Source organism: Choloepus didactylus, chromosome 4 (assembly GCF_015220235.1).
Source record: "Choloepus didactylus isolate mChoDid1 chromosome 4, mChoDid1.pri, whole genome shotgun sequence".
Lineage (NCBI taxonomy): Eukaryota > Metazoa > Chordata > Mammalia > Pilosa > Megalonychidae > Choloepus > Choloepus didactylus.
In genome coordinates, this window is record NC_051310.1 from 94,286,473 (window position 1) to 94,302,918 (window position 16,446).

Here is a 16,446-nt window from a genome sequence, read left to right on the forward strand (position 1 = left end):
AACAGAACCCTGGATTCTCTCCCTCATAAAACTTGGGGAGGTCCCCAAATCTTTCCTTTCTCAGTAAATGAACATTCTCCACCCAGTTATTCAGATAAAAATGGAGACATCATCCTTCCTTCTGTTTCCCTCACCTCCCAGCACCCATTTGGTCATCAAGTCCTGCCAGCTCTGCCTCCACATCCTATCCCAGATCTGCCCCAATGCCCTTCTTCTCCTTTGCTACTGCCACTTTGGTTCGAGCCATCCTTGGCCATGGCAATTGCCTCCTGCCTGTTCTCCCTGCTTCCTGCCCCTACAATCCATCCTCATACACATACCAGAGTGACCTTTCAAAAACACGCATCTGCCCATGCCCATGCCACTCCCTACTTAAATGTGTCCACAGTCCTCATCCTGGCTCATCAGACCCTCTGTGACCCACCTGCCCTCCTCCCCCTCCATCTTTTTTTAATTGTGGTAAACAATTTCCCATTTTAACCACTTTAAAGTAAACCATTCAGAGGCATTAATTACATTCACAATGTTGTGCTACCGTCACCACCATCCGTTACCAAAACTTGTCCATCACCCAAATAGAAACTCTGTCCCTGATAACCTCTAATCTACTCTCTGTCTCTGCATTTGCATATTCTAGATATTTCGTGTGAGTGAAATCATACAATATCTGTCCTTTTGTGTTTGGTTTATTTCATTCACCAAAATGTTTTCAAAGTTCATCCATATTGTAGCTTGTATCAGAACTCCATTCCTTTTGACGGCAGAATAATATTCCTTTGTGTGTATATGCCACATTTTGTTTACCTGTTCATCCATTCCCCCTCCATCTTGAACCACCCTCCCACGCATCTGTCCACTCGAGAGGCTGGCCTCCTAAGGTTCTTCAAAATTGCCAAGCCTATGCCTGCCTCCGAGCTTTTGCCCTAATTACTCAAATTTAAATATCCTTAACCATTAGGCATTCTCTTTCACATATCTTCTAGCTTTTATCACCATCGAAAATTACATTGTTTATTCACTTGGTTGCTTGTTGATTATTCACACACACCTCCCATGCCTGTTCCCCCATGTCCTTCTCTCACTGCACTCGGGATATAAGCTGTAAAAGGATAGAGACTATTGTATTCACCCCTGTATCCCTGTTCTATGGAACAGTGCCTCGCACAGAATAGGTGCTCAATAACTGTTGAATGACTGAATGAATATTAATAGCTCCAGCCTTCCCCAGATGCCCTGAAGTAAACACACAGTCTAGCATCATAGCTCCTTTCTCTTTGGCAACCTCCCTGGCTTTTACTGACAGGTCAGGACTGGTGTTAGATCTGCTTCCCATCCCTGTGCATGAGCAGGAGTAATTCTTTTAATCTCTCTGAGCCTCTGTTGGCTCATCTGAAGAATGGGCATGATGACCTGTCTCAGAAGGATGAGTAATGCACGTGAGGCACTTGGCAGGGTCAGCCAAGTGCAGAACATGGTCCTCACCCCACCCTGCTGTCTTTTCCCCTGGGATGCCCCGGCTCTCACTGTGACCTGCCCCCTCCTGGGAGGGAGGGGTGATGCCCCAGGGCTAGTCCTGATCCAGCCAGCTCTGGTTGTCTGATTCTTTTCTGTTTGCAGACCGAGGCTCCTCTACTGATCCGGCCCTACTTGGCAGACATGACACTCTCTGAAGTCCATGTTGTCATGACCGGAGGCTTCGCCACCATCGCGGGCAGCCTGCTGGGAGCCTACATCTCCTTTGGGGTATGTACAGTGCTCCTTCTGCTTGGCTACACTGACAACCTGTAACCCATCTCTGTGGGAGCCCCAGGCCGCTCCCTGCTAATGACACCCTGGGATCCCCTGTGGAGGACGGCGGCCTGGAGCCCCAGCTGCCCTGCGGTGAGAGAGGCTTCACCTAAGTACGGCAAGCCAGGTGGCTAGACCATACGGTCAGGCTTCTCCCATGGCCACTGGGAGCAAAGATTCCCAGTGTTCCATTTACTGAGCACCTACTACGTGCCAGGCAATGTACTCGGTGATTTAGTATCTTACTTTATAGATGAAGAAATTGAGGCTCGAAGAAAGTGACAGCCAGGATTTGAACCCAGATCTGTCTGATCCCAAAACTCACTCTCCTTCCCCTACAGTCCTCATGGAGGGTGTCCCTGGAGATCTACCCTACCTCCTCCTCCCCACCTCCCACTCTCTCTGAGCTCAAGTCCCAACTCTGCTCCTAAATTGTTGCTTATGCAGCTTTCTGAGTACAATGCATTTCTAGGTCAAATTCCAGAGGTGTGAATCAGGCCCATAAACCATCTACAACACTTGTGCATGACAGGCAGAGTTGAATCTTCAGATGTACTCCCCACACAGTGCCTGGGAATGTTTTGCATTTGTAAAACACTTGGTATTTATTTATGCTTTCACATGCAAGTTTTCAAAGATCTTTATTTCTTTTTAACTCCAAAGAAATGATTGCTTATTGCAGAAGTGGGTTAAGTAAACATAAAAAAAAAAAAAAACCTCTCCTCTGAAGTCCTATTGTACATGAACAATTGCTTTTTAGTAGCTCTAAACAGGGTTCTTAGCTTAGCTCTCAAAGTGTGGTCTCTGAACTGGCAGCAGCAGCAGCAGCAGCAGCAGTTGTGAAATTTTTAGAAATACAAATTCTGAGGCCCTACTGTTCCAGACCTACTGATTCAGAAACTCTGGGGGTGGGACTCAGCACTCTGTGTTTTAATCAGCCCTCCAAGTGATTGGGATGCTCACGCAGGTTTGAGAACCACTGACTTATATTATGCCATTCCAGATTTTTGGTGCAAATATAGTCATTTAAGTATATAAATCTGAATGCACACACACATTTTCTTTTTTACTAATGAAGAGTAAATTCTACCCAATAGTTTTCTGCAACTTGCTTTTTTCTTGTAACATTCTGAACACGACATGAAATCCAGAAGTATAAAGGAAGAGGTTGAACAGAGCTGACTAATGAAAATAAAAATTCTTCTGTATGGTGAAAGTCACTGGGTAAAAAAGTTAAAATGATTGATTTGGAGAAAATAAGTCATAAATGTATGTATTTATGTATTTGAAAAATAAACTTTACTTTGAGAGCAGTTTCATGTTTACAGAAAAATTGCACAGAAACTACAGAGTTCCCATAAACCACCTCCCCCAGTTTCCCCTATTATCAACATCTTGCATGCATGTGTTGCATTTGTCACAAGTGATGAACCAATATTGATACTATATTAGTAACTAACACATACAGAATGAAAATAGAAAGTAGGTCATAAATATATTTAAAAAATATGTTCTAGCTCACTTATGGACAAAGAAATTAATAAGATGTTTCTTTTAAAAGATATTCAACACTTTAAATGCCTTTAAAAATGCAAGCGTATGGAGTAGTCGTGAACTCTTGGTGGGAGCATAATTTGCTATAACCTTTTTGGAGGCCATCTGTCAGTTAATTTTAGAATATACCATCCCTTCGGTACAGATAGGGATTGTATAACTCAGAAATATTCTCACAAGTGTTCCAAAAAATGCAAAATTCCAACTTTATTAGTAAAAGCAAAAAGCAGGGAGTAACCTAAATGGGGTCAGCAGTGCTGCCAGGGCAGCAGGGGGACATGTGTGCCCTGACCCACCGCTGTGTCACTGTCACCTTTACTGCTGCCACCATTATTGATAATAATGCCTTTTATAGTTAGAGGGTCACAGGTTTATGTGCAGAACCTCCTAATTCCCCCCTGGTTCTTCTGTAAGTTGGGCAGGGCATGTATTATTGTCCCCCTTTATATAGACAAGGAAACTGACAAGGATTCAGTATGTCTTGCCTAAAATAAAGGAAGAGAAGGAATTAGACGCCATCAGGTCTTTTATCTCCAAGTTCAAGTTTCTTCCTTCCCTTCTAGGGTGTCTCCCTTTGACCAGTAATCTGAGGGCTGGTTCTGCATGAGCTGAGGGGTTTGTGATGGTTTCAGACAAAGCTCACACACTCTATTTGGAAGCCCCAGGCCACAGCCATAGCTGGCCCAGGCAAAAAGCATCCAACATTCCTTCCTTCCTTCCCTCCCACCCATTCACCTTCATCTGCCCCAACTCTGGTTTCCAGAGAAGCTCTCTTCTGTCCCCACCTGGCTGTTGGTTGCCATTGCACCGGGCCCAGGGCCCTCTCCTCAAAGCTGTCTCCCCGCCCTCTGCCCTCCCTACCTGAACTACCTCCAGCAGTGTCTTCCTCGCAGTGCCTTTGGCTCTGTCCTTGCCCCTGAATTCCAGAGAGGCCCCTCTTGCTCTCTCTTTCAAGCTCCCAGTTTCTTAGCCTTTCTCTTTGTTGCTCAATTTCTGATTCCCTTTGCCCTCCCCCCTCCTATTATTAATATCTGGCTATTTCTAGACCTGCACTGTTGCATGTAGCTAGTGAGCAGTTGAAATGTAGCTAGTCTGAAATTAGATGTGCTGTGAGAATTAATATGAAAAAATGCAAAATATTTCATTAATAATTTTTATATTGATCATATGGTAGAAAGATAATATTTTGTATATACTGAGTTAAAGGAAATATAGTCTTAAAATTTATTTCACTTGTTTCTTTTTACTTTTTTAATGTGGCTATTAGAAAATTTAAAATCACACATGAGATTCACATTCTATTTCTATTGGCTGCACTGGTCCAGATCTTCTCCCCACAGGGTCCCATGGGTCACCTGATGGAATCTTTTCCTGACCTCCACATATAGCCCCATTTTCATCATCTTTCCCAAAGGTTCTAAAGTTGACACCAACTCTCCCTGCTAACCCCAGACACTGGTGTCTGCCCACCTCTCTGGCTCAGAGACCACCGTAAGAGGACACCCAGAGGTGCCCTGAGCTGTGCACACATCGGGTGCTGTTACAGGAGTGTGAGATGTTCCTGAATGAGTTGTGCAGGAGCAGGAACCTGTGGACAGGATCAGTAAGGCCCTGAGCAGGGCCAAGTGAGAGCCTGCTACTTAGTAGCTGCATCTGAAAAATGGGCAGTGTAAGAAATAATTGCAATAATACAAAACATTTAGAATGGTATTGAATAAGTGGTAGTTCATTTTCTATTAGGGTTGGAACTCTATCTTTCTGAAGATGGTCCATTTTATGCTTTGTAGTTGTCTGGATTTATTTACTTTCTTGGTCAAGTTCCTTTTGAAAATTGAGGGCTCTTACCTTTTATCCCTTTCCACATGGACACCTTTGGGGAGAGAGAGCAGGGCCTTGGTCAGGAGTGGGTCCTGGGATGCTGGGGCAGAGGTATGCCTGACACGTGCCTGGGAGGCAGAGCTGGGAGTCACCAACGTCCCGGTAAATGGACGGGAATGAGGAGGCTGACCCAGGGCCCCAGGGAGCCTTGCCTATGCCGGACTCAGCCCTGTCCAAGACAAGCAGGAAATGTCCCAGCTGGACATCTGGGACTCTGGCTGCAACTGGCCCACTCAGGGAACACTGTCCAGTAACATGAAACCTGCAGGGTGTGTTTCCCACTGGGACTCAAGTTTACAGACCAGATGTCATCATCGGGCTGGAGGAAGGGGAAGGGTCCTGGCCAGTGGAGGGAAAATCTCTAGATTCCAGATGTGTCACTGTCCCACTGGAGCTGGGCAGCCAGCCTGGAGGCATGGGAAGCCCTGAACTCACCCCAGCAAAGTCCACTTGCCCCAAGGCTGGCTTAGTCCAGCAAGGGATAGGGTGGCTGGTGGTGATTCTGGTTTCATATTTTAAGGGTTTTTCTGCTTATCATTGAAAAGAAACAAATGAGGTTTAAAAGAAGAAAAGAAAGGCATTACAAGGGTTTCAGAGCCTTAGAGGTTCTCCCAGGCCTGCATCCTCATCAGCAGCTCCTGGCACTTCTTGGAGATAACTGAGTGCATCCCTGGGCTTCGGCCTCTGCTTTTATTAGCCTGAGCATGCAGCTTACACTTACCTCCTCCTTTTTCTTTTTCTTTTAGTTTAAAATTTAAGACTTTTTAAGGAGAAAAAATCCATTTTACTTTTCTGTTTTCAAAAGTAATGTATATTGCTGTGGACATTTTGAAAGATAACAAAAAGCAAAATGAAAAGAAAACCAGTCATGGCTCCACTAGCCAGGGACAGTCAATTTGTTGACATTTGGTGTATGTCTTTCTAGTCTTCTTTTGTGCATAGTTCCGCCCCCAACCCCCCACCCATAGTTGTGGTTGTGCTTGCTATACAGTTTTGTGGGCATTTCCCTACATTATTGCAAAGCCTTGGAAACCATCATTTTGATGGCAGTCTGACAATGCTTAGCCATCCCCCCTGGGTTAAATGTTTGGGTTGGTTTTAATTTTCCCGTTTGGTAAATAACACAGTGGGTGGCAGGGGAAAGTGTCCCATCTATCTCTGGAAGAGAACAGGGGAGCAAAGGGACTTGGGTCACAGTGAGGATGAGAATTCAGGAAGGGAGACACCCCAGGGCTGAGGTGCCACGCCATCTTGCTGGAGAGGATCCTTACAGTGCTGCTCCAGGAGGCAGGCCCAGGGCCAAGGAGTGGCTGGTGTAAGAGGCAGATTTCCTGAGGAGGGGCTAGCTAACCATGGGAGGGGGTGTACCAGGCTGCTTTGAAGTGGTGAGTTCCCAGTCATGGTAAATATTCAAGGAGGGATGCTATGGAGGGAGTACATTCCTCCACTAAAAGGCCAAATTGAGTCACCTCTTAGGTCCATCCCAAGTCTAAGGTAATGAGTTTTGTCTGAAACTGTCACAACCCCCTTAGCTCATGGTGAACCAGCCTTCAGATTAGTGGTCCAAGGGAGACAACCTAGAAGGGAAGGAAGAACCTTGAACTTGGAGTTAAAAGACCTGATGAGTTCTAATTCCTTCTCTTCCTTTATCTTAGGCAAGATGTATTGAATTCTTTTGGCCCTCAGTTCCCTTGTCTGTAAAATGGGGACAGTAATACCTGCTCTACGTAACTGACAGAAGAACTGGGGGAAAAGGAGGTTCTGTACATACAGGCTGTGACCCTCTACACGTAAGAGGTATTATTAATAATGATGACAGGAGTAACGATGATGCTGACACAGCAGTGGGTCAGGGCACACATGTCCCCTGCTGCCCCGGCAGCACTCGCCAGCCCCACCATCCCTTTGACTGCCTCCCTGCAATCCCTGTCCCCACTCTTGCAGATCGACGCAGCCTCCTTGATAGCTGCCTCTGTGATGGCCGCCCCTTGTGCTTTGGCCCTCTCCAAGCTGGTCTACCCAGAGGTGGAGGAGTCCAAGTTCAAGAGTGAAGAAGGGGTGAAGCTGACCTATGGGTGAGCACAGCCAGCAGGTGTGAGGAGGGGAGGGCCAGCAGAGACAGAGGGTGGCAGTGGGCCCTGCTTTTTCTGCCCATCACTGTCTTCACCAAGCCTAGGACCACCTGTCCTCTTTCCCTGCTCAAATTGTGGTTTCTATTTCAAAAGCACCGATTCCAAATCTCACATCCTCATTTCCAGTCCCTGAACAGCAGGAAACAAAGCATGGGAGTGTGGCCTGTTTCTTGGGGATGTGACTTGTTGTGTGTATGTTGAAGAGGCTCATGAAAAGGCTCCCTGCTGCCTTCTCTCCATGCCTTGAGCTCTTGAACCACATATTGAGCTCCGGCCTGGATTTCACCCATGGTCTCCAACATCCCTTCATCCTAGTCTTAACAACTGTTGGGTAACATTTAACCTTTAAAAAGGTTGGCAAAGCACCACTTTTGAAAAATGTGCTTGAGAACATGTGGGCAGCCCCAACTTCACAACTTCCTGGATGTCTAGAGCAGCACAGTGCTAAGAAACATAATGGGAGCCACATATAGACTTTTAAATTTTCTAGTCGCCATCTTAAAAGAGTAAAAATGAGCAGGTGAAATGAATGTTTGTCATCTATCTTATTTAATTCCATAGACCCAAAATAATGTCTTTCCACATGTAATCACTAATAATTTTTTATTAGTGAAGTATTTGACATTCCTTTTTTCATATGAGATCTCCAAAATCTAGTGTGTATTTTACATTTACTGCACATTTCAGTTTGGGCTGCCTCCTTGCAAGTGCTCAAAAGCCACCTGGGCAAAACAAAGCTTCAGTGGCTGAGAGATTTCAAATGGAGTTGAGAGGTCACTCTGGTGGACATTCTTACGCACTCTATAAATAACACTTTTTAGGTTTTAATGTGTTGGAATAGCTAGAACTAAACACCTGAAACTACCAAACTCCAACCCAGTAGCCTTGACTCTTGAAGACGATTGAATAACAATGTAGATTACAAGGGGTGACAGTTGATTGTGAAAACCTTGTGGATCACACTCCCTTTATCTAGTGTATGGTTGGATGAGTAGAAAAATGGGGACAAAAAGTAAATGAAAAATAGGGTGGGATGGGGGGGATGCTTGGGTGTTCTTTTTTACTTTTATTTTTTATTCTTATTCTGAATCTTTCTGGTATAAGGAAAATGTTCAAAAATAGATTGGGGTGATGAATGCACGACTATATGATGGTACTATGAATAGCTGATTATACACCAGGGATGATTGTATGGTATATGACTATATCTCAAAAAAACTGAATTTAAAAAAAAGCCACCTGTGGCTAATGGCTTCCGGACTGGACAGCACAGCACTAGAAATCTGGGTCTTTTCCTGGTGCTTGGATCAGCCTCTTTCTCTACATCTCAGTGAGGAGACCGGGACCCAGAAAATGCTCAGTTCAAGGTTTCTCTTTGGGCCTATACGATGGGGACCCCTGCTATTTGTGGGGACAAGTCAATAGCGATCGTTCTTGCTCCTAACGACAGAGACTCTCAGAACCTCTTAGATGCAGCCAGCAGCGGCGCCACCCTCTCGGTGAGGGTCGTAGCCAACATCGCGGCCAACCTGATTGCATTCCTGGCTGTCCTGGCCTTCATCAACGCTGCCCTTGCCTGGCTGGGGGACCTGGTGGACATCCAAGAACTCAGCTTCCAGGTACAGTTCTCGGCTGCCCCACTCCACCGGTGGAGAGGACGATCCTGGGCTCAGCCTGGAGCAGCCCTGCCTGGGGGATGGTTGCCAGCCCAGCAGAGCCAGGCCCAGCCCTCGGTGCCCTGCTCCTCCTCTTGCTCTTTCGTCCTCAGCTCATCTGCTCCTACATCCTGCGCCCTGTGGCCTTCCTGATGGGCGTGGCCTGGGAGGACTGCCCGGTGGTGGCCGAGCTGCTGGGGATCAAGCTGTTTCTGAATGAGTTTGTGGCCTATCAGGAGCTCTCCAAGTACAAGCAGCGCCGCCTCGCAGGGGTCGAGGAGTGGGTCGGCGCCAGGAAGCAGTGGATCTCCGTGAGTGTCCCGGTTCCCTCCCAGCTCCCGGGCCAGCTGAGACGCTCTGTGGTGGCACTGAGACTCTTACTTTCCATTGGCCTTGGAGACAAGATGGCTCCAGGCTTTGCTGCCATCTTTTCTAGGCCTCCAGGAAGCAGGGAAATGGCATTGCTTGAGACAGCTGTGATGGCTCCGTTCTCTGTGTGGCCTTAGGTCAGCCTCTGAACCCCATCTCTTCTATTAGACAGACAGGGACGTGACACCTGCCATGTCAGCCCCAAGGAATCCTTGTAAGCGTCCAATGAGCCTAGAGAGTAAGACAGGGAGACCTTGCCACCACAGTCACCGTTGTTTTATTGGATTCTCTTCAGTGGCTGGCGCTTTCTGTTAAAATTTATTTTTAAAAAATTAGAAAAGCTCTATAAAATTAACCTGTCTAAAAATGTAAAAGCTCTATGTAATATAACTGAGAATGAAAAAATTACTCATAATCTCACCAACCTAAAATCACAGCTATTGTCATTTTATACATTTTCTTTGATTCTTTTTAAGACAGCGTTTATATAGTTGTCATTATAGTATCTACACTGTGTTATAGCCAACCTTGTGTTATAGCCAACTTAATATGACGACATAGGCATCATTTTCAGTATGCATATCCTAACATATTTAACCCAATTCCCTATTGTTGGGCCATTGAGCTAATTCCATTATTTGACTATTATACACAATGTTGAAATGAATATCTTTGTGCACAGAACTTTTCCCTCCCCTTGGATCGTTCTTTAGGCACCTTCCCAGATGTGGGATAACTGGATCACATTCCATGAATCCTCATGTGGTTGCTGCCAGTAACTTTCCCAAAGGGCTGTAGCAACTGAAATTGCCACCAGCTGTGCCTGTGAGCATTTGTTTTGCCACACACTAAACATTTAGCACTGAATATTCTGCTACAAAAAAAAAAAAGTTTCACTACTTTAATGGGCAAATAATAGCTCCTTGTTTTCATTTTTCACTTCTTGGGTTACTAGGAACTTTTAACATTAAATATGTTTTCTTATATTTTAAATTATTTTTAGTTACAAAGGAATGTACCATTAGCTTAAAAAATAGGGTTATATGGAGTAAAAAGCACACTTTCCCCTCACTCCTTATTCTTACCTCCAGTTTCACCCCCTCCTCAGAGGTAACCAAGGGTCCATTCCTTCAGGGTTTCTTTTTAATGAGCTTCATTCCTTCAGCAAGTATTTTTCAAGACTCCATAGGTGCCAGGCACTCTGCTAGGTCCAGGGGATAAAAGGGGAATTAGCCAGACCCAGTCCCTGCTCTTGTGGAACTTACAGGTAGTGAGAAACACAAGCAAAGCAAAAGAAAGCAAGAGAATAAATAAAATAATCACAAATTGTGTTAAGGTCTATAAAGGAAATCAAGAGAAATGAGGGAGGAGACTTCCTGGGCCGGGCTGGTCAGAAAAGTTGTCCCTGAGGTGCAGCATTTAGGCCAAGACTTGAGGGAAGAGGCCGGGCCAGCCAGAAGCTGGAAGAGAATTGCAGGCAGGGAAGTAGCAGGTGCAAGGGCCCTGGGGTGGGAAGGAGCTTGGTGTGCTGAGAGAACTGACTGCAGTAAGCACATCTAGAGTAGAGGGAGTTGAAAGGAGAGGGTGACACAGGCCAAGGAGCAAAAGGAAGTTATTGAGGATTTTGCATTTTATATTTTAAGGAGATGATTCAGGCTGCTGTATGGCATGTGATTTTTCCATCAGTTTGTATAAATTTTTTATGTTATAAAGACATTAACCCTTTTCTGTTTTATTTTCTATGGTGTTTTTTCCTACTCTTTTTTTTTTTTTTCATTTTGTTTTGTACAGATCTTTACACCAAATATTTTCCTTTCTGAGTTCTTCTTCTATAAGCTTAAAAAATTATCTCCATTCTGGAAATCTGCTAAGTGTTAAATTCCTGAAACAATTGGTGAAGTAGTTAAAAGCTTCAGGCAGAACTGAGTTCAAATTCTGGCACAACTGCCTTCTTGCTGTGTGAACTTCCTCAGTTACTTAACCTCTCTTAGCATCCATTTGCTCCTCTCCAAAATGAGAGTAATAATACCACCTTGTAACTATTATTATTATCCTATATTTCTATTGTTTGATATTTAAAATATTAAGATGTATCTGTTTCAATGATCCAGATTAATTTGTTTTATGGTGTGAGATGTGGTTCTAAACCAGTTTTTTTTGTTGTTGTTGTTGTTTTCTAATTGTTTTGTTTTGGCTCCTAACACCTGCAGCTTTTCTTTCTGGGAAATCAAATAACTGTTCAAAGCAAAAAGGAAGGAGAAATACCTTGTTTAAGTACCTACTGTATGCCTGGTACTTCCCTTACATTACATGATCCTCACCACTGCCCTGCCTGGCACTTAGCATGATTCCCGCTTTCTAGATGGAGAAACTGAAACTTCAGGAGACTATTGATTTGCTCGAGCTGGTAATAGGTGGGGACAAGCCTGGACCCCAGGCTCCAAGCCCTTACTCTTCCCACTAGGCCACACTTCCCCCATCCCACGCGATGGCATCCTGGGAGGGCTCTCAGCCTGATAGCATCCACAGTAAACTAGGTAATCTACGTGTATTGGGGAAGGGGCCATTCACCACGTGCCCACCCTGCTGGGCACAGAGCTTGTAGGGTCAAAGTGAGAAGACTGAGCAAGCCTGAATCATACCCAGAAAGGCTGGTAATTAAGATAAGGGGACTGAAGGACAGTTGAGATGGGGAGGGGGATCTGTGCTTTTGAGGTAATGTGGCTTGAACCAACTTAGAGGTTGGTGGGCAAGGCCTGGGAGGGGGCAGCATAGAGGGGCTTCACATGTCAAGGACACATAAGAAGAGAGTAAAATTAAGGCCAGGGAACCTGGAGGGTGTGGCATGTTCCCATCCCATCCGGGGACCCCTCCTCACTCATCTTCTGCATTTTCAGATCAGAGCAGAAATCCTCACGACATTTGCCCTCTGTGGATTTGCCAACTTCAGCTCCATTGGGATCATGCTGGGAGGCCTGAGTGAGTCCTTTGGGTGCCCCCCCAGTGTCCCCAGAGCTGGACTGTAGTCCTGGCTCTGAAATAACGTGCTGGGTACCTATAGGCCTCACTTGTCCCATTTGTCTAAGGAAGGGGCTCAGCAGTACAGCCATGGAGCGCCCTCCCAGGCCTAGAATTCCATGATGTCTCTGTTGCTGGGAGTGGCCCAGGAGGTTAGCACCTTGGCTTCCCAGGCCAAGCCTGACTCAGGGGTCTGGGGAGGGATGGGAGGTGTAGGACTGGCTTGTTCCCTTGAAGCTTTGGCCTGCCGACTCCCAACCCACAGTGGACAGGCAGGCAGGCTTGGGGGCCTAGAGAGGACGCTCTGCACAGGCCTCAGCTCATTATGAATAACATCTCCACTCCTCGCGGTATTCCTGCCTGGTAGCTCGTTCATCCCATTCTACAGAGAAGGAAACTGCACCTTGCAGAGGTGAAGTGATGGCCCAAGTCACTCAGCTAGTAGGTGGCTGAGCCTGTATTTATCCCAGGTCTGCCTGACTCCAAACTCCCCTTTTCCCCTACATCTGATGGTGTGCAGGGAGGCCTGGGGCATGTGCTACCCAGGGGCCTGAGCCAGGCCAAGAAGGGCTCCCAAAGCCAGCAAACTGGTTGGGAGGACGACATTTCCCCCTGACCATCCAGAAGAGGAAGGGAGTCGGCAGGTGCAGCCACAGCAGCTTCCTTGTTGCCTTGCAGCCTCCATGGTTCCCCAACGGAAGAGCGACTTCTCCCAGATCGTGCTCCGGGCACTCTTCACTGGGGCCTGTGTGTCCCTGGTGAACGCCTGCGTGGCAGGTGAGTGCAGGCCTGGCCGGGCTAAGGGCTCGGAGCCCTGGTTTTCTAACCGGCCCCTGGCCCAGAGCCTGGCGCTGGGGCTCTGGCCTCTCTGGGAGTCCCAGAAAATAGAGGGGAGTGGGGTACAGGCCCTGCCCACCTACTGCTTTCCCTCTACAGGGATCCTCTACATGCCCAGGGGGGCTGAGGTCAACTGCACGTCCCTCCTGAACACAACCCTCAGCAGCACAAGCTTTGAAGTGTACCAGTGTTGCCGGGAGGCCTTCCAGAGGTGAGGGCCTGGGCGCGGGGGGCCGTGGGGTCTGTTGGGGACACCACTGGTGACAGGATGCAGAGGGCTTTGGCACAGGGGTGAGTGGTAAAATGTTATGGCTGCAGCTGATACATCCTGGGGAGGAGGAAGTGGGGGCTTGTGGACCAAACCTAGGGAGGACAGGGTGAACTAGAGACATGGAACAATGTGCGGGTGTTGCACAGCCTGTTAATTGCACGGAAGAGCCAGACCTGGAGCTCAAACTATAGCCTTTTGCTTTCTTTTCACCACCAGCCTGGAGTTCAGCACAGAGGCCCTGGACAACTGCTGTCGATTTTACAACCACACGATGTGTGCATAGCAGGGACCGAATGTCTTTGTGCCTTCTGGGGGCTGTTCTTTCCCCAGGAGGCTGCTGACCCCACCTTGTGCTCTCCAGACACCTCTCCAGGCACACACTGGGAAGGGGTGATGGTGTGAGCAGACAGAGGGTGAGTGAGTGCAAAAAAGTGAAGGATGACTCCCTTGCCCAGCTGCCTTCCGGCTCCCCCATTTTCTACCACCCCAAACGTGAATTCTCAGGGTTACCTCTGCTTTCTCCTCTCTCACCTCCACATCCAAACAGCACCCTGGCCATATACATTCTCCCCCACTGGGGGTCTCTCACACGCGCCTTTCCCTTCTGTCACTTGGCACCCCCCAAACCCAGGCAGGCTCCTCCCCTCACCCCTGACCTCTCAGCCTCCGGCCTCCAGGGTTTTAGGATCATACCCTTGCTCACCCCTGCCAGGTGGTTTCCCCTAGAGACCCCCTCCTCCACTTTGAGAGACTCTCCCACTGCCTTCCTCCATAGCACTCCTCAGACTGGGTGTCTTTCCTGTGGAACACTGTTCTGTGAGGTAAGAGGGCTCCAGTACCAAACAGTTTTAGAAAATGCTGGGCTAAAAAGATGGGTTTCTTTACCGTGGGCTGGTCAGAGCTTGCTGTGGCCATGATACAAATAATTTTACAAATTTATTTGACCACAAGAACCTTTTTAGATGGAAGCATCTCTTAGTTGAGGGTTCAGTGGAATACAATTTGGGAAAGTGTTAATGTTCAAACTGCTTTTCCGTACATAATTGTAACACCAGCAAATGTTTATGCAGCACTGTGTGCCAGACACTGTTCTAGGTGCTTTATAATTTTAGCTCAAACTTTGACAACAATTCTATAAGGTAGAGACTATTATTATCCCTGATGGAGGAATCAGAGGCTCAAAGAGGTTAAAGTAACTTGCCTAAATCAACGCAGCTGGAAAGAGGAAGAGTCAGGATTTGAGCCCAGCCATCCAGTTCCACAAATTGTAGTGCTTAACCTCTCTACTAGCTGCTAAGGTAAAAGGAACTCTGTTGGGCGGCCTTGCCTCTTCCTTCTCCAGCTCTTTCTCCACCCTGAGTTTCTGCCTGCCTGTAATCCTTTGCCTCTTGAGTTCCCATCACCCAGCATGTCCTCTCTTTCTCCTTTCAGCCTCTGCTAGTCCTACCTCAATTCTCATTTTCCCCAGAAGCTTTGGCTACAGGGACCTGTGATGTACCCTATCCATGTGGCCACCCCTACCCTCACCTGCTCCCATCAGGCCAGGCTTCCCAGTTTGTGCCAGTCCCGGCCCAAGGCAGAGGGAACGGGAGACCCTGGTCAGCAGTTACCCAGCTGGGCCCCACATGGCCGGGTCACTGCTTTGCTCCACACTTCGGTTCCACTGGGCACTGGCCTCGCTCCCTGGCTGGGGATCCTTGTCCTCAGGGCCGGAGTCCTTCCACATAGCTCTGCAAAGCAGAGTCTTGGCCAGACTCCCATACCCCATGGCTAGGCCCTTGGCCTTGCTCTCTGCAGCTCCTGACTCAGCCCCTACCCCCTTGCTCCAGTTCTCCCTGGGGAATACAACCATCTCCCATTACATAAAATCACTCTGTCAAAATTCTGTAAAAGTTTCTGAATGTGACTCTCAATTTCTGTGTTTATGTTTATATTATTACAGACATATAAACAGATTGTGGACTTCACTAGTTCATGGCCCACACGTTGAACTTTGTCCTATAGTATTTCTGTTAATGAAAACTTTATAGGATTTTCTGCCAAGAAGGCTTATCTTGCATTTCAGATTCTCTCAGGGAGCTGGGCAAATGCAGTAGGACTCTTGTTGGAACCCTTGAAACCTTGCCTTTCACGTGAGAGAATGCATGCAAAATTGCATGGACACGAGAATTCCAAATAATTTATGTAGATACTCTCTCCTTGGGGTGGAGCATAATTCCCCACCCCTTAAATGTGGGCTATGCTTAGTAACTTGCTTCTACAGGGTGCTGTATGGGAAGGGGGAAATAAGAAAATAACTTTGCAGAGAGAAGCCTGGCAAACACCCACCTTAGCCGGGTTTTCAAGGTTAACACCATCTGGAGATAAGTCAAGTTGATATCACCTCTGTGATCTTCCTCCCCCAAACCCAGAAGCCCAATCTAATCGGGAGGAAAGCATCAGTTAAACTCAAATGAGAGACAATCACAACATACCTTCCCAGTACTTCTCAGATTGGTCAAGGTCATCAAAAAGAAGGAAAGTCTAAGAAGTTCTCGCAGCCAGGAGGAACCAAAGAACACATGATGAATAAATGTAATATGGTATTGCCATGGGTTTGTGTCCCCAAAAAAGATGTGTTCAAGTCCTAACCCCGTGTGAGTGTGACCTTATTTGGAAATAGGGTCTTGCAGATGTCATTCAGTTAAGGATTTTGAGATAAGACTATCCTGGATTTAGGGTGGGCCCTAAATCCAATGACTGGTGTCCTTCTAAGATAAAGGAGGAGGAGTTTTGAGACACACAGAGAAGAAGGTGATGTGAAGATGGAGGCAGAGACCAGAATTATGCTGTCACAAACCGAGAACACCTGGAGTGACCAGACGCTGGAACAGCGAGGAAGGATTTTTCTCTAGAGTCTTAAGAGAGAGTGTGGCCTACTCTACAGATTTCAGATCTGACCTCC

General features: G+C 46.9%; 1 protein-coding gene across 7 annotated transcripts in view; it reads left to right on the forward strand.

Moving 5' to 3' along the window:
• The window catches only part of SLC28A1 (solute carrier family 28 member 1), a 53,407-nt gene extending 37,792 nt beyond the window's left edge, over positions 1 to 15,615 (forward strand). For 4 of the 7 annotated variants that reach the window (XM_037833132.1, XM_037833131.1, XM_037833128.1 and 1 more), the window contains 6 exons: positions 1,618 to 1,743; positions 8,803 to 9,318; positions 12,274 to 12,355; positions 13,073 to 13,171; positions 13,331 to 13,442; positions 13,719 to 15,475. In XM_037833132.1, the coding sequence (XP_037689060.1) occupies positions 1,618 to 1,743; positions 8,803 to 9,318; positions 12,274 to 12,355; positions 13,073 to 13,171; positions 13,331 to 13,442; positions 13,719 to 13,785 (1,002 nt within the window). In that variant the 3' untranslated portion in view covers positions 13,786 to 15,475. Of the gene's footprint in view, positions 1 to 1,617; positions 1,744 to 7,164; positions 7,296 to 8,802; positions 9,319 to 12,273; positions 12,356 to 13,072; positions 13,172 to 13,330; positions 13,443 to 13,718; positions 15,476 to 15,567 lie in introns of those variants that run through there. The other 3 variants (XM_037833133.1, XM_037833129.1, XR_005216368.1) reach the window with 2 other exon arrangements.
• Positions 15,616 to 16,446: the final 831 nt, after the last annotated feature.